Here is a 14,247-nt window from a genome sequence, read left to right on the forward strand (position 1 = left end):
GCCAAGTTCTCAAAGCCCAGGAGGGTCAGACCAGCACTGGAACTTAGATCTGCTTTTGTATAAGGCCAGGTCTCACCACAAGGCTGGGTGCATTTGCCAGCTTAAAAGCTAATGTATGAAGATAAAATCAGAATAGAAAATGTTGCTGTGAAATATCATCCCATTCCTGTGGGTATGTGTATGCCCAGGTGCATGTCTGTCCATGTGTGCTATCGTGCCTAGGTATAGTCATCAAAGGCTGAAATGAGCAGGAGTAACCTACAGTTAAAGTATAACATAAGTAATACTGAATTTAATGTTTGTTTGTTTTTTTTGTTTTTTTTTTTTTTTGTACTAGGGATTGAACTCAGGGGCACTCAGCCACAGAACCACATCCCAGCCCTATTTTGTATTTTATTTAGAGACAGCGTCTCACTGAGTTGTTAAGTGCCTCTCTGTTGCTGAGTCTGACTTTGAACTCACGATCACCCTGTCTCAGCCTCTCAAGCTGCTCGGATTACAGGCATGTGCCACTACACCTGGCTAAATTTAGTTTTTTTAAATTGCAAATAATCGGTAGCCTAAACTTCAGAGCAAATTATTCTATGAAATGAGAATGATCTCGAGGTAATTTTGGTGAATTTCACATCGTATCTTCACAATTTGGAATATACATGTTTCATTTGCTTCTTAAGGAATAAAAAAAGTAATACAAATGTTTGGGAATGGTCCTTCAATATTCCACCTAAAAAAAACTGACCCAAAGGAATCATTTGCACAATTGAAATGAAAACTGATCACTTACTGCAGTCTTTTTCATCTCTGTTGTTTATAATTTTGGTTTTCTGACCGGAAGTCCCAAATAGTTTTTTCCAGTTTATTGTGTTTGCATAGCACAAATTTCGGTTTCCTGAAATTATCACATCTCCATCACTTATCTCCTTCAGGGAGCGTAATCCCAAGGATGTTATGTTCAGGCCAACAACTGCTAGAGAAAACTGACCACTAAATTGGGGAAAAGAAGAATAACCTTGTGAACAATGATGCAAACAACATATCACTAAAAACTTTATTTTGTTGTTCTGGACCACTTAGATTTACTACCATCTTCCAATGATCGTAAGCTATGTTGTGAAAGGTATACATTATAATTTTGAAAACTGCCAGTGGGTAAGTAGGTTTTTTTTTTCTTTTTTTGATACCAGGGATTAAACTCAGGGACACTTTACCAATGAGCATGTCACATCCCCAGCCTTTTTTTTTATGTTTTATTTTGAGACAGGGTCTTTTTCTAAAGTTGCTTAGGGACTTGCTAAGTTGGTAAGGCTGGGTATGAACTTGTGATCCTCCTGCCTCGGCCTCCTGAGCTGCTATGATTACATATGTGTGCCACACTACCTGGCTGCAAGAGGTTTTTTAAAGATATTCTAAGGTAAGCCAGTTCCTCGTTCCTTTAGTATCTTCAACCTCAGAAACTGACTTGAAGGGGGGCTGAATAAATACCTTCATGACATTTTATTTACTACACTTTAATTTTTCTTAGAAATTGGAAACACATTTCACCTCTGAAAACCCCAAAGGTATTTTAAAGGGTATAGGTTTGTCTGTCCATCCATCAATATAACCACCTACCAGTTACCCAGTCATATACTTACTGAACAAATATTTGTGGTACTATGTGCTAAATTCTATGTAGATTAAATACGTTTCCTCCTCTCAAGGAACCCTTTTATCTAGAGGTGAAATAACCATATAAGCAGAGTATTTGAGCCTAGAGAGATGAAGGAAGCAAAACTAAGAGCCATTACAGAAGCTTGGAATATTTAAACAGGTCTGAAAAGGGGGACTTCCCTGCAGCCATGATGCTTGAGGCTGTCACCTGGAGACCCTGATATTTTCCTTTATGCTAGGACTTTACAAGGTATTCAATATGTGTGCATAAATTGACTGGATGAAAGAGACTGAGATGAAAGGAAGAAGTTCCAAACCACTGGGGCTGGATGCTGAGAGTCACGGCCTGCTACACATAAATGTGCAGGTGGGGAGGACTGGGAGATGGTGTGGAGGGTGGATGAGGCTGGAGCACAGAAGATCTTGCACTGCTCAGGGGAAACTTGGATTGCTGTTTGTGACTGACTAGAAACCACAGAGAAAAAAAATCTGCACTTGTAGGAAGCTCACTGGACAAGAGGATGTGGAACAGACCAGTTGAGACAAGACTTGAGTGAAGAGTCTTCTAATTAAAGTGTTAAGTGGCAAAGGTTTAAAGGATAATTTGGCAGCCCTTCTCTCCCTGTTCTTCTCCTCCCCATCTTTACTCCTTTCCTTTCCCTCTTTCCCTACAACCTGGCTCCTAAGAAGCAGAAGGCCCTGTGCAAGATACATATATCCACTAGTGCTAGGAATTCTCTCCCTGCCAAGACACCAGGGGCCAGGATGGGGTCCTCCCTGCAGGACAGGTCTGGAGTTTTGGGGAGTCACATTCTGGAACTTATGATAACGTTGTGGCAGTGAGGACTGAATATTACTAGATTTCTCCCTAAATGTGAAAAAATACATAGCCTTCATCTTGCTTAAATCCCTAAAAATACCAGAAGTGGTATGTAGAAGTCATCTAAACCAGTGCTTTAAATATCTCAGCTTTGGATGAATGGCAAAGAAAGCATTCCTGAGAATTCAGAGCAAAGGAGTCTTTTAGGGAAGCAATAGTAGCTGCATATTTATTTGTTTTTATTTATGTATTTATTATTGTGGTACTAGTAGTGCAACCCAAGGGTGCTCTATCACTGAGCCACATCCCCAGCCCTTTTTATTATTTTTTAAAAATATGAGACAGAGTCTTGGTAAGTTGCCATGTTGGCCTTGAACTTGTAATCCTCCTGCGTAAACACAAACTGAGACATTCTCCAAAACACCTGGCCTGTACTTTTCAGAGTGTCAAGGACATGAAAGACATGGTAAGACACAGGAATTAACACAGATTGGAGGAGACTAAGAAGATATAAGGGGTAAATGCAGTGTGAGAACTTGGAGTGGACAGTGAGAGAGATTCATGGAAAAACTGGTGAGCCCAATAAAGCCTGTAGTTTAGTTAACAATGTCAACTTTTTCATTTTGATCTTTGTACCTGCTCATGTAATACTTTGTTAACCTTAAGGAAAGCCGGGTGAAGGATATATGGGAAGTCTTTGTACTAGTGTGGAAACTCTCGTGTAAATCCAATTTCAACCTAAATAAACAGAGAGTAATCTTTCAGGCTTTGGCTGTGGTCCACTTACTGTTGCTTTGTCCTGCCACGTATGATTTCTAGGTTCTCAAAAGCATGGAGGTCAGTCCTGTTTTCAGGCCAAGCTTGAATCAGCAAAAACCCTAGAAGGCAGAATAAAGATTCAGACATGTACCATTTGGATTTTCTTTCCTTCCTTCCTTTCTTTTTTTTTTTCCTATTTCTTTTTGTATGAACCATTATTGTAGGATTTTCATTAGACTCTCCCAGGATAGTGAATATTTGTTTGGATTGTGCTCTTATCCTCTTCACTGAGAACATGAACATATGAGTAGATGAAAGTCAAGGCAAAATTCCACTCCCCTGCTACATCTCTTCTACTGCCCCACTCCCACCTACTAGGCTGTGAAACAGCTCTGATGGCCCTTTGGGGGGCTTTATATCTGATCCCCCCAAGTGGACTCCTGCCTTACAGACAACAAATTTCAAATATTTTTCTTATTTAATTCCAATTCTAAAACAAATCTTGCTTTGGGTCTAACTATTCCCTTTGTAGAGATGAAGAAAGTGGAGCTCAGATATCAATCATGGACCCAAGGTATGCCAGAGGCCAAGTAGGGATTTAAAGTTTAGTTTATAGGGCTTGAGAGATCCTACTATCCCTCATCTTCTCGCTCTTCCCTTCCCTCCACCCAGTGTGGTTCCTGGCCCATCAAGGGGGCTGGTCTGACCTAGGGAGAACAAGGGATTAAACATGTTCACACCAAGTTGTGAGTGACCCTGACCATGGCTTCAAATATTTATATGTAGGGGAAACTGAATTTTTGAAAAGTATCAAAGAAGCAATTGATGGTGGTGAATCTCAGAAGAAATATTTTTATGCCAGGGGAAAAAGAGATTGACTAAAGTTCCCTATAATACTCTGATGTCCCATTTGTGCTCCTAGGATATGGCAGCACAAACCTGTTATTTCCTTTACAGTTTTTAGAATATCCAGTTCCTTTGGATCTAGAGGAGGAGTACGTGTGAAGGAGTCCCTGAAAGAAATGGCAGAATGATTATTAATTATCTGCTTTACCAGTTAAAACAGCAGATTTTCTTTTCTCTGCACAAGTAACCTAACTATTACTTACCCCCTAAATGCCACTGGCAGGATATGAAGATCTCCACTGATAGAAGTGCAGTTTTTGAAGTGCTTTATGTTTGTAGCATTTATGGAAAGGGTGTCTTTAAATTCACCAATTCCTATTCCATTACAAACTGTTAAGAGAGATGTTTGTTATACTCACATTTGATGAATTAAAATGAACTGGAGTTTCACAGGCAGAGGGCAGCAGAAAGGGAATTCCTGCCCTGAGAACCCCTCCCACCATGCTATCATTCATTCATTTGACAAACACTGAGGGGAAGCCTGCTAGGTACCAGGACATGCAGGCTTGGGAGTTACAATGGTGAAAGGAGATGCTGGTCTTGTTACAGCCCTCACTGGGCTTGAATTCTCCTCCTCATGCTTTCCCACTTGAATAGTATAGTCCAAAGGCTCCCAAAGACTCTTGCCCTTTCCCTTTTTTGCCCACCATAGCACACCTGGGCCACAGGTGCTGCCTCTGAGCACAACTCTAACCAGAGAACTCCCCTGACCAAATCTTCCATGCCTACTGTTACCCTAACCTGGCTTCCCAGATTTATCTTATACTTTAAAGAAACAATATATTTTATTATTATTAGAAGAGTAGGATGTGTCCCCGTGGAGGTGGACAATAGCGGCCAGCCTCAGGGTAAGGGAGGAAGCCCTGACCACACACACCCTGCAGGCTCCTACCTTTGCGACACGGCCCTTCACACTTCTTACACTTGCGGACACCATCCTCCTCCATCTCATAGCTGTCAGGACCACAGGCGCGGACACAGGAGCCATGATCTGTCACCACATAGTTCCCTGAGAAAGAGACAAAGAAAGGAAGGTGGCAAAGGCAGCAGCAGGTGTCCTGGGCCTCCCAGGGACATCCTATGTCCTGTGGTACAAGGTCCCTGATCCTTGAGTTGAATTTATTTGAGCACAGAGAAGGAAAGGCTACAAACAGAAAGAGAACTGAGTTCAATAGCTTTCGAGACTGCAATATGGAGAAATACAGACGCTTCATCATAGCCAGAAAACAATTGTGTAAGGGAGGATCCTCATCAGGTCAAAGCACTGATTTGAAGCTCAGTTTTCTCCATAGTTCTCCACGGGCTTCACCTTTAGGACTTAGACTTAAATCTTGAATCTTTATTAAATCTGTAAACCGAAACACAACCATTCTCCCACAAAACTGGCTGCATTTGAGGCTGCATTTCATTCCTGCAGCTTTGCCCATCCATCTTTCTGATGTAGCTGTGTGTCCCTTTGCAAGGAGGTACAAAGGCTAGATAAGTAAGTTTTGCATCCAGAGAGATACCTCAGTCCTTTCCTCCATTTCCCTTCACACACATAACTTATTTCTTTAATATTAATGTCATCACTGTTTTTAAAGAAACTCTCTATATTCCTACAGTAGATGCACACACAAAAAAATATTTACTGGACATTGGTAATTTTCCTGTAAACTGTTGCTCTTGTTATCTTAGGCCTTGAATGTTTTCATGGATTTTTTAAAGCTCTATTAAAAGTTAGATCCTATGTATGTCATAATTGTGGCAACGTTTTCTTTATCTTACCTTGCAATTTACATTATAATGGTCTATTATTCTATTTGCATAGAATTTTTTTTTCTGTACAGAGTTTGAAATTTTTCATGCACACGAATCCAGCAGGGTAATTTCTGCCTTTCATAGTTGTTCTTTTACATTGTCCCCTAATCTCCTTTCTAGAAATCAAGAGCCCTTTAATTAGACATTGTTTCACTTTCTCTGTTCAGAAATAATTCAGGTCACCCTTTCCCTGCAACCACCAGTGGGATGCAAATATAAATAAGCAAAACCCAAACCCAAACAAATGAAATAAAACAAAAAAATAAAGCTTCTGCAGTACTTCCAAGAGAAATGATTTCACCATAATTTGAACCACTTAAGAAGGCTGCAGATCTGCTCTTCTCTGTAATTAGGTCTGTTAAATACCTGGTTGGTATAAGAACAAAACAATGAAATGACCCAAAGAACTGTGGTTTTGTGCTAATCAGACAACCGAACACTCTGGACTACTGCAGCTGACCTTTATTTTTGGGGGGGCAGAGTGACAGGTGTGTTTCCTGTTATGCAGTTGAGCCACCATAGACACTAGAACCAATATAGACAACGTTGCCCCATAAGGAGAGCCTGAAGCCTTAGTGCTCCTTGGCACTCAGCTGGGCCTCACCTCCATACCTGGTCACCTGCCTGAGAACAAGGCAAACACAGAGCCCCAAAGAGCACCCAAGGCACTACCTGAACCCCCCAAGGGGCTCAAGGATTTCTGTAACAGACAAAAGAGGATATGGATGCCTGACAACTCAAAGGCTTTCCCAGGTGAGGCACTCACGGGGACACTTCTTCACACAGGTGGCACCGAAGCTATACTTTCCTTCAGGGTTGACATCCATCTGGTATGTGGTGGGGTTGTACAGCATGAGTGGTGGACAGGTGTCCTTGCATGTTGCTTCATCTCGGAACTTTCGGCAGACCTGCACAGGAGGGACACAGGCCTGGTGGAGCTGGGCAAGGATACTCAGTGCCCCAAATCAAGGAAGCAAGGTGTTTTGTTTTCAGGCTAGAAAGGCTTAGAAAGCTCAGTGCTCAGGTGTTCAATCAGAGTAGAAAAATCTAGCAATGACCTTTGGTAGAGTCAGAACTTTCTCTCAAGAATATGATTTTTCTTAAACATATTGTCTTGGCTATAATAGTTTACAAATTATGATCAAAGAAAATAACTATTAATTTTCAAATGCAAGAGGTAAGACATTTTTGTGATAACCATTGACTTGAAATTCAATGTACATTGTATTTCCTTTATAAAGAATACTCAAGGATGCATATTAAAGTTTATGGATAAACTGAAGAAAGACTTCACTAGGAAAGGTGCTATGTAACAAGGGTTATTTTCCCTGAAATCTTCCATTGGAATTGGCCCACCCCAGACCAACCAGTTCGAAATCCCTAGGGTTGGGCCCAGTCTCTGGAATTTCAGAATCTTCCCTTTGTTGAAACCACTGAGAGACCAGCTTAGGGTGGGCCTCTTTCTGGAGTCTGAGCAGATCTCACTACACTTAGTATTGACCCTGGGAATTGTAACCTCCAGGCCAGATGTGTCTAGGACTTCTGAAATGAAATGCCACAGTGTACACGGGTGACAAGGTTTTTGTGAGTTTTCTGTAGTAGCAGAGACAAGAGTGAAATGCTTCAAGACCCCTTAGGGGTAGGTGGGAGAATAAGAGGCATTGGAACTATGGTAGAAAGAAAAGAAGGATGAGGGACAGGAGACCCAAATATCATACTATTGAAGATCAGGAAAGCTCTGGATGGATCTCTTAGGGGATTATTTTGGTTTGGATAAGAGATGTCCCCCAAAAGCTCTTGTGGGAATGAAGGAGGTTAAATGATGCAATTATGAGATTTTTAATCTAAAAAATGGATTAATCCATTTGATGGATTAATAATTTTAAAGAACTTCTGTACTGGGTGATCACTGTAGGCAGGTGGGACATGGCTAGAGGAGGTGAGTCACTTTATATCTTGTCCCCTTGGCTCCTTCTTCTCTCTCTCTACTTCCTGGATACCATGAGATGAGCAGTTTTCTTCTACTACCCTTCCACAGTGATGTTCTGCCTCACCTTGTCCCAGAACAATGTAATTGGCCAGCCATGGACTGAAACTGTGAGTCCAGAACAAACTTATTCTTCTCTAAATTGCTCTTGTCAGGTACTTTGTTCATAGTAACAGAAAGCTGACTAGCATAGGGATCTCACAGTATCAAGGGAAACAATAAACAGTGTGATGCTATTGCTATTGGCAATAACACATATACAGTATTTAGTGCTTATTCTGTGCCTAGTTCCCGGTGATGAATGCCAAGGGTATTATGCTATTATGCTATATCTGTGACTGCCAATATTAATCCACAAACGTCTCCCACAGGAAGCCCCTGTCATGGTCGGTGTTGGGGGTGGCAGTGTACAGCAGTTGTGGACCAATTCCAAAAGAAGCAGAAGGGAAGCTTGGTCTTACCAGGCAGTCGCTCTCCCGGGGCCCCGTGCAGCCAGCTGCACACTGGTTATGACAGCAGTCACTGGGGGACTTGCCACGGCAGCGCCCTGAACACTGCTGGGCACAGATGATCTTGGTCACTGAAAAAGAATAAAGATCACCTGTGAGCTGAGTCAAGGGGAAGGCAAACATTATATCCCAGGGAAAATTAAAGAGCACTTGCAAAGGTAATGGAAAAAGTGGGGAGAAATGATGAATACAGTGATGTAGTGATTCTGTGATTCAAGATCTCAGGCATTCTCACTCAGCCAAACTCAATCCTGTCATGACCTGCCTCACGGTACCTTTTATTTATTTATTTATTTTTAATTGCTTAGAAGAACTGATCAATCAAGACCTTCTTAATAATTAGACATTAGTCAGACTGAGTCTTTGTGTCTGCACACAAAACATAAGCACTTGGCAGGAAGAAGTATTTCAGGGGAGGCAGCAAACCATGTCACAATGAAATTTAGGGACAGATGGTCAATTTTGAACCTGACAAGTCCCCAGAGTCCTTGGCCACACTGAGTGTGTGAGCCCACAACCAGGATCAGGTAAATTAATTCTTTCCTGAAGTAGGATTCACACAAAAACTCTCTTAAGAAACATTGTTCAAACTTCTGGGTAGCAGGATACCTAGGAATACCGAAGGCAGAGGGAGAGGATTAGTCTCCGATTCTCAGGAAAATGTGCAAAAAACCATGTTATCCAGAAGAAATGACTAGGACATAGGTGGCTGGCTTTCACGTATTTATAAAAGGCTGAAGTGGCCCCAAATAGCCCACACTGGAGTAGGCACATACAGTGAGATTTGCAAGACTGTCATTCATGAAACTGACAACATCTGGCCCTGTGGTCAGGAAGTTGCCTGTAGTCTCTGATGGGAAAACAAATCCAATCCCCTGAATCCAGGTTGGGAGGGTGGTCACATCTTGACTTGGGGCTATGCTCATGGGTGGGGAGGGGTGGTCACACATTGAGCTTCTTCACTGACTAACTTACATTTCTGGCAGTTTTCCTCTCCTGCCCCCCAGCAACTTCCATTGGGACAACTTGGATCACACTTTTGGCCTGAAACATAAACATTATAAATTCATATCTCAGCAAAAGTGAACAAATGATAAGAAACTGATGATACCTTTCCCATGGCCCTGGGTAATGTTCTAGAAATAAGGAATAGCTTTAAAACTTCTTATTCTTTGGCTACTTTGTTTATAGGATGATTTAAAAGATCCCCATAAAAAATAAAAAAAAATGAATCATATACTGATTTTATTTACATTTCAGCTATGGAAACTGAGGCAGAGAGCAATTACTAATTTTTCACAAGCACATAAAGGATAATTTAAATGAAACTAAGGTCCAGAGTTCCAATTTGCATAGGCTTGGGGGATTTTCTGGCATCTTTTACAACAGAATCGAGGTGTCTAATTTGGTGGAGTCCTCAGTATGTACTTACTATATCTTTGCCATGTGTGGTCATGAGTGAATGAGTGGATCAGTCATCTTTGGGTATTTGAGTATAAACATGTCAATAGTGTATACTACTATGTTAATTATCTCAAATCTAAGCTAATAATTTACAAGCTACTATCCAGAAATCTTGGCAATTGATCAGTTTTTATAATTGTTCCAATTACAAATTATATGTACATAGACTTTTAATCTCTTTAACCATGTTTTATTTTTTATCAGCACTGAGAAATCTTAAGCCCAGATTGTGAAATCAACAGAGAAAAAACAGGTTGATCACGAAATTTGTTAAAAAGGGAACAATCATGGGAACATCTCTGTGTGTGTGTTGCTGGAGATCAAAACTGGGGCCTCATTGGGATTACAGGTATTACATGCCTGTAATCTTAGTGACTTGGAAGGTTGAGCAGGAGGATCACAAATTTGAGGCCAGCCTCAGCAACTTACCAAGACCCTCAGCAACATAGAAAGATACTGACTCAAAATAAAAAGTCAAAAGGAATGGGGACGTAACTCAGTGGTAAAATACCCCTGTACTAAATTCCTAGTACCAAAATCAGCCAACCAACCAAACAACCCTGGAGTTTCATGAATGTTAGATGAGAAGTACACTCTTAGTTACAACCTCAGCCCCATGCAGATATCTTTTAGTATAAACATATCATAATCCAAAGGAGGTAATATGTGTTACAATGTCTCCTATTCTCAGGAAGATTTTAGCTGCTGTAAGAATTTAGGTTGCAAATGGAAGAGGTGACAATTTGCCAAGTATAGTGAACCAGGAGACCCATCTAAAACAAGTGACAATTTCTACCATTGCCACCAGGAGTGACAGAAATTAATGCAATGCTGGAGCCCACTCCCTGGAGTCATGAAAGATGTTAAGGCCAAGCACTACATGGATGGTGTGTGTGATATGTTGTGAAGACAAAGACAGAGGGAAGGAAACAGAGAAACAAAGAGAAGAAAAAGCAAAAGCAAAAGAAGTGTGTTACAAGCAGCTCTGTCTGTACAGTGAAATGATGTTACCGTTACTTTTCACCCTACACATCAACATCTTCCAATTTTGATTATAACCTGTAATAGGTTTCTAAAAGAAATATATTTAAAATAAAAATGATCTTTCAGGTAACAGGGAAACATTTGCCAGCCAATGAATTCAAGGTCTGTTTATAATTGTATTATTAACTCTCTGTGACAAAAATTAGATGCATTCCCACTATATGAAATGTGTATAGTAAAAAAGCAAAAAAAAAAAAAAGAAATAAGAATCATTAAGAGGCAATCAATAAGGACATTTAAATATGTATCTATATAAGAATCAAAATCACACTATGCATTGCTTCGTTATCTTAAAAAAACACTAATAAAGTGTTATGACAACTTTTTCATGCCTTTAAATATCCCTCTACTTAGCATGATTTTGGAAGCATGGCTGAATCATAACTTAGCCAATCAATCTCTTATTTTTGATATGTAGTTTGTTTCCAAGATTTATTATAAATAAGGTTTCAAGAAATATTCCTGTATAAAATACTTTTCTACATCTCTTATGATTTTCACTCCCCTAATTATTTCCTCTCTTATTCTCAGCCACAATAACCAACCATCATGGATATGAAGGCTTTAAATAAGCTTTGGAAACATACTGCCAAAATTCTCTTCCTGACTGTCTTATTAATTTATATGTCTAGAGCAGAATATAAGAATTTCTGTGCCCCTGTACCCTGATTGACCCATGCATCTAAAATTGAAAGAAATTCAAATATTTAGCAAAAGCAAAAATTATACTTCCTTATTTTTTTCGACCTTTTTACTATAGTGAGAAATAAAATTTTACCTGATTTCTTGGCCACCTATTTTGTAAAAGTGTATGTACATGTGTGTATATGTGTGGGGGCATGCTCATGCACCTGCTCATGTCCTTAGCCCATTTTGGTGGTGGTGGGTCATCCTGTCAGGATTTCCTTCATGGCAATCAGATGTCATACAATATTTGTTATTACATGTTTTTACATGGAAATTTTCTTTTATGTTATCTAACTTTGGATTTTATTCAATGTGTTATTATAAATATTCATATTTATGTTTCCTTCTACCACTTACATCCATGTTTAATACTTTATTATATATATATTTAATATATTTGGAATTTATCTTAAGGTATGGAATGGGTGATGAATTTATTTTCTTTCTTTTTTGTTTGAATTTATTTTCCTTTCAAGATAATTATTCACTCTGACCTCAAATTCCCAACTTTATTAACAAAAGCACAAAGCTGGGGTACATAGTTTGACTTTTCTGAATTTCAGATGTTTTTCCTATAAAATACTCGACTCATCTCACGGGATTTTTTTTTTTTTTTTTGTAAAAATGAAACGAGATAAGTTTTCAGGAGGAATGTGTGGACTACAAAGCAATGGTTAAGGGAGGAGTCCACTTTCCACAAGGAGATTGGCAGTAGGTAATGAGGAAGCTATAGGTGTAAGGTGATTTTGTACTTTCCAGTATGACTAACCTAATATATCTAGTTTGTCTTAAAATGAAACAAAACAAAACAAAACAAACAAAAAACTTACAGCTCTATCAGTTCTATATTTCTCCCTAATCATTAAGTCATTTCAGAACAATTTCTTGAATCAATTTTTACTTGAAATGCCATTTCCTTATGGACTTTTGATTTAGTTAGGTTTATGTGATTATTGCTATAGTTTGGACCTGAAATGTCCTTCACAAACCCATATTTTAAAGGATTAATCCCCAGGTTGGTGCTCTTGGGAAACGGTGGAAAGTTTAAGAGGTGGGGCCTAGTGGGAAGTTTGGTCACTGGGGGAGTTGGGGAAAATGTACTTGAAAGGAATATTGGGATTCTTGCCCCTTCTCTTTCTTTCTCTTTTGCTTCCAGCTGCCATGAGGTGAGTGACTTCCTCTGCCATCTACTTCTGCCATGATGTGCTGCCTTTGCACAGGCCCAAAAACTTTGAGACCAACTTACCATGGACTACAACCTTCAAAATTCTGAATTAAAAAACCCTTTCCTCTTTTAAGTTGATTATCTCAGGTATTTTATTATAGTAGTGGAAAGATAACACAACAATTCTTTAATCAATACCATATTGATTTATAGTTTACAGTGTCATCATATTTGACTCTAATTATTTCATGAACCTGTCCACCCATCATTTTTTTTCCCCAATGCCTCTTGTTGGATCTTCCTTACAATCATGATGGCAGTGAGTACAGGTGTACCATTGCAGGCTGTCTGATCTTATTCATGGCAAATCCATAACCTTTGTTTGTAAGGTTTTTTTTGTTTGTTATAAATTTGAACAATTTGACCTCCCTATATTTCCTCATATAGCTGAGGAAATTCTAACTTTGGTCTCACGAATAATACAAAAATTTGCATTCTAAAATAAAAACTTAAGTTTATTGCAAACACAATGGTGATATGTTGGGTATCTGGTAGAATGATACATTTATAAAATAGAAGAGCTCAATATCCATTTTCATAGTAGCATTGGTTAGGGAGTTAAAAGATAAATGTGATATACTAATGATGGAATATCATTTGGTCATATAAAGGAAGAAAATTTTGACACATGCTATAACATGTATGGACCTTGAGGACATTATACTAAGTGAAATAAGTCAGATACACAAAAGGACAAATACTGTGCGATTCCACCTGTACCTAGAGTAGTCAACCTCATTGAGACAGAAATTAGATTGAGGGCTACCTAGGCTGGGGCCTAGGGAGGAAGGGAAAAACAGGAGTTATTGATTAATGGATACATAATTTCAGCTTTGCAAGATAAAAGGAGTTCTGCCAGTACACGGTGGTAATGGCGACAATACGACAGGAATGCATAATGTCATTGAAGTTTACATTTAAACATGGTTAAGGTAATAAATTTTATATTATGAATATTCCATCACAACCAGTCAATCAATAAACATGAAGCAAACAGAAACAGAAAAGAACATCCAGCTGATGATTTTGAAGAGTTGTGTCAGCTACATTTTGAGACCAAAAATAAACATGCTTCCACTGAACAGCTGTAGGGAAACAGAGATGCAGGAAGTGGTCATCCCTTCTTATTTTAAAGGGTTGAAACACCAGGGGGCATCAGGAAGGGGATCAAACTCAAGGGAGCTTGGTAAGTGTAAGCATGTGTCTTTCAGAGTTTACCACATGGCCTTGGCAATGGGCAAGGGGTGTAGCCGTGACCTTAGGTCTGGTCTCCTGCCAGGCCCTCCCTCACAAAGCTGCTTTACTGATGAACAGGGCAGGGATGAGGTCAGAAGAATTCAGGGAAATATTTACAAACTTCCTCCCTGTGGGCTGTACCCAATTTTGCCTGTGGTTC

At 39.5% G+C, this 14,247-nt stretch overlaps 1 protein-coding gene across 2 annotated transcripts in view; it reads right to left on the reverse strand.

Annotated features, from left to right (window-relative positions):
* Nucleotides 1-14,247, reverse strand: part of EGFR (epidermal growth factor receptor) — a 203,766-nt gene that overhangs the window by 55,102 nt on the left and 134,417 nt on the right. For both annotated transcript variants that reach the window (XM_081284986.1, XM_081284987.1), the window contains exons 5-12: nucleotides 9,407-9,475; nucleotides 8,384-8,502; nucleotides 6,702-6,843; nucleotides 5,028-5,144; nucleotides 4,339-4,465; nucleotides 4,169-4,242; nucleotides 3,258-3,348; nucleotides 785-984 (exon numbers count right to left, since the gene is read on the reverse strand). In XM_081284986.1, coding sequence (XP_081141112.1) covers nucleotides 785-984; nucleotides 3,258-3,348; nucleotides 4,169-4,242; nucleotides 4,339-4,465; nucleotides 5,028-5,144; nucleotides 6,702-6,843; nucleotides 8,384-8,502; nucleotides 9,407-9,475 — 939 coding nt within the window. The remainder of the gene's footprint in view (nucleotides 1-784; nucleotides 985-3,257; nucleotides 3,349-4,168; nucleotides 4,243-4,338; nucleotides 4,466-5,027; nucleotides 5,145-6,701; nucleotides 6,844-8,383; nucleotides 8,503-9,406; nucleotides 9,476-14,247) is intronic.

Source organism: Spermophilus citellus, assembly GCF_964194105.1.
Source record: "Spermophilus citellus genome assembly, chromosome: 3".
NCBI classification, from domain to species: domain Eukaryota; kingdom Metazoa; phylum Chordata; class Mammalia; order Rodentia; family Sciuridae; genus Spermophilus; species Spermophilus citellus.